Here is an 8820-nt window from a genome sequence, read left to right on the forward strand (position 1 = left end):
TCCATATTTGATATTTCTATTTATTCCTATGATTTGTATCAAGTTATACCACATATCCTTAGAACTACGTACAAATTCAACTTTATCTATTTTTCGGGTAAACATACATTCCAACTACCATTTTGTTTTTCAATTTAATGTATCCAATAACAAATTAAGATCACTATAAATTGGACACGAATCCTATAGTCATCAAAGGATGTCGATTATGATTTGTATAACGGAAGAAAATGGAATACAAAATCTTACACTAGAAGGATTGAAATAGCCAAATTCCTACAGGGTATCATTTCTAAAATATTTTTACATTAAGAGGTGACTTTCATTGTACTAACTGGTAGTGGCGGACGCACGTGGTGGCAAGCGTGTTCAGAATATTTTTACATTAAGAGGTGAATTTCATCGTACTAACTGGTAGTGGCGGACGCACGTGGTGGCAAGCGGGTTCAACTGAACCCGCTTCATCAAAAAATAATATTGTATATATATATAAATTAAGATTAAAGCTGCATAAATTTTATATAAATATTTCATTTGAACCCACTTGACAACTACTATTTTACGACTAAAGTTATGTACTTCTAAGATTAAACCCGCTTGCACAAAATTCTGGGTCCGCCACTGTTAACTGGTTATCCCAACAGGTGCTATTGTCATGAGCGTTACATGGAAGGGAAATGTGTCTTGTATATGAAAAGGTGTTATCACTTAACAAGGAGGAGGAGGTAGAACGATATGTATCAAGATTCCCCTATGCAAGCAAAAAAGAATACTGGCATTGAGAAACAGAAAAATAGCACTAGCACGTATCACCAACAAAAAGTAATCTATTTCCTCCTCATAAATTTGTTCTGACTTAATTACATCTCACTCCTTCTGTCGATAACTCTTGTTTCTTCAGTCGGATACAAGTTAATCACAACGCCATGATAGCATTTCCGCACTTGGATTGCGGATTCAAAAGTGAAAAGATGAGCAGAAGTGGCAAAATGAACTCTTGAAACAAAACAAAATTGCAATTACATTACAACAGCCAAAGGATGTCATGTTGACATTAATCAAAATTGAGAGTTGCTAAGAAATGTGACCATGCATCTGGCGCTTTGGAACAATTTATCTACTTTTTGCCAAACTGCAGATTGAACTTCTAAAAGCTTTCTTGCCTTATCCTGCAATTTTGATTGGCGCCGAATTGTTTCACCATGAATCTGGCCAGGACAAAAGAGAGGGTTAAATGAAAATGTCAAAATCAGAAAACATCAAAGAGAAATTCCAAGCGGGATAATAGCCAATTCCAGTCAGGCTTATGTCAGTAGTTGAATCCTCAGAACACTCTATAGACCTAAGCTTGACAATCTCACCAATGTCGAGATGAGAATAAAAACTAGACAGCTTGTGAACACAGGAATTTACCTTCAAAAACAATCTAACCAGAGCCTGTATATACTCAAAATTGTTTCTGTATGAAACCTCGTGAATAAAGTAATCCACTAGCAGTTCAATAAATTGCAATTCTTGTCTCTTCTCAGGCTCCTGCTCGTCGTCGTCATCTATTATCTGAAGCATTCGGAGCTCCATATCCAATGTTGAAGGCGACAAGCTTTTGATATAATCAGTGAATGTTGCAACTGCAAAGGCAAAAAACGTGTCATCAGAGTCTGTCCAATAACAAGGAAAGTAGATACATATAAAGAGAAGGAGAGGAGCTTACAGTTCTCTTTCTCCGCGCATGACTGAAGAATTTGCAAGAACTTGGATACTGGAAGATCAGTTTTCTTACTGTTCTTTTCCAATTCGGTATTTTGTGTATTATTCTCCTCATTAGCACCTTTGCTTGGTTTAAATAATATCTCACCGGACAGAGACGGTATTGAAGGCAAGAAAAAAGGTGCTCTTTCAGGTTTCTTTGGAGGCTCAATGGGTTTGTTGCGGGCCTTTATTATGTCCAGGTTGATCAAGCTCTGCCATTGACTCTTAGGCAATAGTGAAAGAGTGACTAGATCTGGAATTTGATGACCTGAATATAAAAACTGGGAAGTATCAGAGGACTCCGATTGCTTAACAATAGTTTTGTTATCATTGTTTTCACCATCTTTTGCAGAAGAAACTGACGGCATCTTAACATTGACTATTTCTTGTCCACTTCCGTATGATGCAAAGCTGGCAGTTCCAGAGAACATCGCTTGATTGACCCACAGGTAGACGCCATTTTGGTCAACATGAGATGTGGCCAAGATATCCATATTAGGCGATAAAGATAATGCAGTGATAGACAGATCAACCTGTACTGCATCTATCTGCCTAGCTAAAATTACATCCCAAATTCTGAGAGTCCCATCCATACTGGATGTCAAAAGCCATTTCCCATCCTCGCTAAAACACATATCAGTGATACGGTCAGTGTGACCCTCAAATTTACGAACCATCCTCTGTGCAATAACATCAAATAGACGGATAACTAAGTCATCTGCCACAGTAGCCAAAAGACCATTAGAACGGTGGAACACAATCTTAACTAAGGAACACCCAACCTCCCATTTATATTTCAAATCACGTCCTTTGAAGTCCCAAACTTTTACATCACCATGGTATCCAGCGCTTATCACGATGGTATTTGTTGCATCACAAGCTATGCCAATTACTTCCCCATTGTGAGCAGCACTTTTACCTTCCAACAGATCAATATAATTGCCACGGCTGATTCCTGACTGAAGATTGAATCGCTCAATCCAACCGCCGGCAGTCCCTAGTACAGCAAAATTGCCACAGGCACTAATAGCACAGGCCTTGACTGGAGTTGGATTTTCAGGGCATGGAGTTAAGATATGCTCACCGAGAACAAAATTCTGAAGCCTCCATACATAAGCCCGTGGGGTGTCCATGTGACATGTAACCACATTGCACCAATCACGTTCCCTGATTTCAGCAACATCAAATGCAACAACAGGCTTCAATTTTATCTCCTCCTCTTTCAACTTAAGCTTCTTTGCTCTTTTAGACACATGTCGCTGGGAAAGTTCTCTACTTTGTTGATCCTGAACAACAGAAAAAAGACGAAACGCTCGATCTTGACCAGCAGACAAGATGTGACGTCCATTTGCATAGAACTTGATACATAGAGGAGGAGCACTGTGACCACTTCTAAACCGTAGTAAACGAGGGTCCCCATCACTTGTATCGAAGATCCACATTTTCATTGAATTGTCTGCGGATGAACTCATGAGGACAGGCTCATTAGCAAAGAACTGAAGTGAAACTATGGAGGAGTCATGGGCCTCCCTGATGACAGAGTGCAGCCTTCTCTTCTCAAGATTCCATATGCTTATAACACCAGATGAGCCTCCAGAAGCTAGAAGCGGCTGCCCATCAGTGCTGAATGACAAGGCATTAACAGCACCTCTAGTAGAGTGGCTAAATGTAGCTATCTCTTCATCATAACGAATGTTATGAACATGAATCTTTCCATCCGCACATCCAACAGCAATAACATCTAGTGCTGGAGATGAAACACAACAAGTAATAGAAGATCCCCATCCCTTGAACTCATAAATTTTCTTCTTTGTGCTTATATTCCAGAGTTGCAAAGCACCTTCTTGACTTCCTACCATAACCTGTTTGCAAGCCACTTAATGTGAAAAATCTGTCCAGTGAAACATATAGGAACAAAGAAACTAGTTGAACTACCTTTTTTCTTCCTTTAAGAAGCATGTTTTACATTAGCTTTTTCATTTTGGGTTTCCAGGAGGAGAGGGAGAGGTTGCATTAACTACTGTCACCAACACATGCTTCAGTTGTTGTGTTACTCAAAGTCAAAAAAAAAAAAAAAGCCATACCTTATTTAAATAAGTGTCTGGATGCATTATGCAGCTAGGAGAGAATTTATCATCTAGCTTTATGTGTCCGATCGGAGCAGGATTCTTGTCTATACCTTTAAACTGCCATATGAAAATATTGCCTTCAACATCAACACTTAGGACGTGTTCACCAAAAAGAAGCAGCTGATTGACCTTAGCACTATGGCCACTCCAAGTAGCCACCTGACCAAAGAATAGCGAATCATTGCACCAGAAAAGGATAAAAAGGCCCCTTATTTCATGCTGAACTTCAAATGTAAGCCCAAAATAATAATCTGAACCGAAATACTTCAAGGATAAAGGAGAAGACAAAAATGTGCTAATAATCTATGAAATAGAAAGAAACAGCGAAGTAACTGGTAATAGGAGCAGGAGGACCCAATCCTTGCACCATTTGAAACAAAACCTGACTTTCATCCAGCAAAAGAAGGGAAAAAGGAAAGAGAGATCAGGAAAGGGGATTATTCAAGAAGATATCCCCTGGAGGCAGATGCCTCAGACGAACTCTTTCTATCCTCCTGCTCCAGAAACTGACAGATCATCAATAAATTATAGGAAGCTAAAGCCCATCCACATTTATAGCAAAGCTTTCCAAAGATCATGGGTTTTTGTGAACGACGCAATGACAGAAGTAACATTATACCAATAATGCCCAACACAAGGCCAAGTAATCTTCAACACATTTCGGAGAGTTCGAAGGCATTCTTCTCAAACTGATACAAGGGCAATAAGATCAATCATCTAGATCGTCTGAGTGGGGATGCTTCAATTGTTAAGGCTCCTCAACAATATTGAGTAACATGCACAGTTTTGGGAAAAAGAGCTATTTCCAACAAAGCCTAATCAAGATTAATACATTCAGAGGAAAAAGCAAACCTGATGAGCACGCTTAACAACTGCAATATCACTCCCATAGGCAGCAAAAGTATATTCACGATAAGAAGCGAGAGCTCGAATCTTCTTTGGCAATTGAGGACCTTTAATAATTAAAATATGTATGTCAAGGAAGTGCAGGAAAAAGTTTTAAGAACGACACTAAATAACTCCTTAAAGATTAGTAACAACTCGTTTCCACCACACAATAGACTGAACACCACTTATATTAGGCCAGATGTTTGCCAAAGTGTTCGGGTTTGAGACTTGTACGAACGTAGTAAAGGGATAAAGTGAGAGATTCAGAGAAAACCTAAAGTTTTAGAAACCAGCAATTTGCCTAGAAAAGACAAATTACTTGATGTTGGAACAAAAAGGTTCAGGTACAGTGGAATGGATACAGAGGATTCATACAGCCAACCCCAAATACTTTGGCATTGAGGCATAGTTGATTTTTAGTTGACAACAATCTGGACATGGCAGTATAGCTAACTAGTATGGGCTGCAATCTAGTATTAAAACTACTAGTAATGAGTAAAATTCAACTGATCATTGTTTCTAGAAGAGGAGAGCTCATCGTTTCCTCTCTTTTTGTCAGCAGCTGATTGTTTCTCTTATTATACCTTTTATAAAGATATTGTTTCCCTTATTTTACTGAAATGATCTTCTTACATATGCCTTTTCCACCTACTAGTCAATTGACCTTCCTCTAAATTTGACCTTCCCCCAACTCCAGAGCCGCAAAACACTGTAATGCATAACTGATATCATTAACCATGCTAAACTTCCTATGGAAGTAATGCATGAACATCATTCTCATAACTTCCCTCTAGACCTAGCTGCTATTGAAACCAAAGGATTTCTCCTCAAATCAAGTAAGTCTTTCAGCTATAGATCAATCTATCACATCTCCTTCTGAAGACAATTTGCTCTTAAAACTTGTATCCATTTTTGTAGCCCTCTTATAAATCCCTTTTCAAATTTTACATCGAACTCCATAAAGAAAACCTGAAGTGAAAAGTTCAGGTCCAACATAACTGACATTAATTCTCCCATCCTACAGTTATAGATTAATTACAGTTCGTGGGATGCCCAAAAAGGCACAACGTCTCAGAATAATTAATTTTTTTAAAACAAATAGATGGTAAAACTGCTGAAGAAAGAATGGAACTTCATTTAAATATCTAAACGAATGAAGCTTTTCTGGAATCCCCAAAAGGGGATTGCAAAAGGTTAAACGTGACTTATGTGTTTTGTTTTTGGGAACTTAAGAAACGTAGTCCCAAATTTTATCTTTTCGAGAGAACCAGATTTCCCGCCAGTGACCTCTTCAAGGAAGTTTAGACTAAATTAGGAATATTACTGCAGCGTAGGACAAGATATGGATAAAATTGAAAATAATGCAATAAGCTCCAAAACCACAATAGAAAGAAGTGAATACGACTGGCTGTTCCAACTGATAGCATCAAAGAAAAGTAACTGTCTTCTCCTAAAGCCATAACAGTATGACACTGATGTACTCGATGGCACGCTCTCTAAAGTAATGACTTTTTTTCTTAAGTTATAGAGGACTAGAAAATATAAGCACTGCTTTGCATGATCAAGTGACATAGCTAGCAGAAAAATAATAAGAACTACATCTGCTCTAAAGCCCAGTATGTTAACCAGAACAGAATATGAATGAAAATTGACAACTAAAATTGGCATAATAATTCCGTCATGCATTCAGTATCTATTGAAATTTCATCTACTTATTTCTCAGCCTTGAACCATTCCTTTACTAGAGAAGTGGCTTGATAAATTGGGCGAATTCAGTGAGAACAGCAGTGGTTAGCCTGGTATTCAAACAGAACTTTGAGACTCTGATGGATAGCCCAACTCATTGGTACACATTGTGTAGTATAATACATATCCTAACTATGCTCAACTTTAACTATTTTCCGAAATCCATGTGTGCTGTCATATCATCTGCCTCTGTCTTACGCTGTTCCTTCTTGGCTTCTTAGGTTCACAACATATTTAACTGTTTCACACTCCCTTTTTCAAAAAGAAAAAAAAAACTACAAGTTTCTTCAAAACACTATGTCCTTGTACTTTGCAGCCTACAACTATTGAAGATATTCAAGAGTTCATTAATTTATTTCACTCTAAGATCGCCCACAGGATATTAAAAAATGACAAAGTTCATCGCAGTAATTCTCAGACATCAGAAATGGGACTCCTCGTTTGGTATTAAGGGGTAAAATACGGGTATGGATACCCTACTCTGGGTAACTTAAGAGACCTATTTAGGGCATAAATCATTTACCAGAAAATCTTCACTTAACCTTAACCACAGCTAATACCTCACATAACCTACACCTACCAGCCAAAAGAAATGTTCTTTCTCACTTCAACACCCCCGCCCCCAAACCAAAACCCCCAAAAACCAAAAGGTCCCATAAAATTTAAAATTTTAACAGAATCAAAAGTTCAAATTTAACAAATTTCAAGAATTAAACTGCTTAGAGAAAAACTGAAAATACTGAAATTATGCAGAATCACAACCAAATAAATTAATTGCTTACCAACAAGGACCAAATTGAGTTTAGCGCACTGCAGATTCCAAAAATGAAAAAAAGATTAAATTTTTCCCACAAAAAAAAAAAAAATAGAACTTGACAAGGTTGAAGGGAGAAAAGGCATACGTTGTAAACTTGGAAAGCTTTGCCGACACTAACGGTGACGAAGGTCTCAGTGCCAAGTCTCTGTACAGAGAAGGGAACATTTGTCGTAATGTATCCAATTGCTCTAAACGGTTCGAATATCCCCATTCCCCTTTTTTCCACAACACTTGAAAGAAGCTCTTTTATTGAATCACTGCTAAAGCTTTATTATTTCTTCTTCTTTTCACTACACCAGAAAGAAGGTTTTTTGCGTCCAGGAAATTGAAGCCCTTCTAAAGCTTAGGGTTTTGGAAGTGAGAACCTCTAAACCCTAGGGAGTGTTCCCTTTTCTTTTTTCTTTTTCTTTTTTCCTTTATTTTTCTTGCTTCCTTCTTTCTTTCTTTCGTTTTATTTGTTCGAAAAATAGTAGTTTTGATCTCTGAGTTATCACATTATTACAGTTTCAGTCCTCCTATTATTTAACTGAACACATTTGAACTTCAATTAAATTAAGTGTACTGTTTTGGTCTAATTTAAATAGTTAGAACTCCATTATTTTTGTTAAAGTAAATTATTCGGTTAAAAATTATAGATTTACAGACATATTTTTTTAGAGATAATTGCAGAAAAGTACAGTCCACGTAGGTGCTCTTCATCCTCATGGCCATCATTTTAAGTTTTCATCCGCGTAGCCCATGAAACCCTCATAATATGACATCATCGCCGGGATATAACTTTACATATTTATATGTACTCTTTTATTCTTTGCACACAACCAGCTTAAATCGATCATATACATTCCTATTGCAACTACAGCAATACAAACCAACTATAATGCAACTCAAAAAAAATTAAATTTTCTTCTTCCCCAAGTTTTAACTAGTAGAAACCAAAAAAAAAATGAAAAAAAATTACTGCAAGTTCGCAATTTGGAAAAAAAATCAACAAAAAATTGACTTTATACATTGATTGTTCAAGAAAAAGTGAGAAAAAATTTCAGTTTTAAGTTCACATATATTGTACATGTATAAAAACGTATAACTTTGTATAAATATGTATATGGAATGTATAATAATGTACTCCAGTATTTCACCAACACAAAAAAGCAAAATTACCTCTAATTGCAAATGTGAAAGAGGAATTTACTTCAAAAGAAAGACCACTACACCAAAGTCGAACAGAAATCGCGTATAGAAAGAGTAACGTTGTATAATACTATTTACACACCTAATATACAATATTATACGATATTATACACTTATTATAATTTTGTATAATATGCGTCCCAACAGGTAAATTCTAAAATATGGGCTCGTTTTGGTTATAGGATTGGGTCGCGTGATATACAGTGTAATTGTTCTTATTTTTTACATATTTGAATGACAATAAGATACATCGTTGAAATAAATAGGTTATTGCATCTAAAAAATACAATTTGAACTTCACTC

At 36.8% G+C, this 8820-nt stretch overlaps 1 protein-coding gene across 1 annotated transcript; it reads right to left on the reverse strand.

Annotated features, from left to right (window-relative positions):
- Nucleotides 1-809: 809 nt before the first annotated feature.
- On the reverse strand, nt 810-7757 carry LOC104106125 (U3 small nucleolar RNA-associated protein 21 homolog). The gene is made up of 7 exons (XM_009614602.4): nt 7415-7757; nt 7295-7322; nt 4731-4831; nt 3834-4037; nt 1712-3611; nt 1414-1628; nt 810-1208 (listed from the first exon to the last, which is right to left on the reverse strand). Exons 1-7 carry the CDS (start codon nt 7538-7540, stop codon nt 1059-1061), a joined length of 2724 nt encoding a protein of 907 aa, XP_009612897.1. The 5' UTR covers nt 7541-7757; the 3' UTR covers nt 810-1058.
- Between the last annotated feature and the right edge of the window lie 1063 nt (nt 7758-8820).

Source organism: Nicotiana tomentosiformis, chromosome 1 (genome assembly GCF_000390325.3).
Source record: "Nicotiana tomentosiformis chromosome 1, ASM39032v3, whole genome shotgun sequence".
NCBI lineage: Eukaryota > Viridiplantae > Streptophyta > Magnoliopsida > Solanales > Solanaceae > Nicotiana > Nicotiana tomentosiformis.

Bases quoted from the DNA above. Each gene is read 5' to 3' on its own strand.
- LOC104106125 (XM_009614602.4), bottom strand. From the start codon at position 7,540: ATGGGGATATTCGAACCGTTTAGAGCAATTGGATACATTACGACAAAT. The intron at 7,323-7,414 runs GTATGCCTTTTC...TGGAATCTGCAG, and splicing joins AAGCTTTCCAAGTTTACAAC to TGCGCTAAACTCAATTTGGT. The intron at 4,832-7,294 runs GTAAGCAATTAA...TAATTATTAAAG, and splicing joins ACTCAATTTGGTCCTTGTTG to GTCCTCAATTGCCAAAGAAG.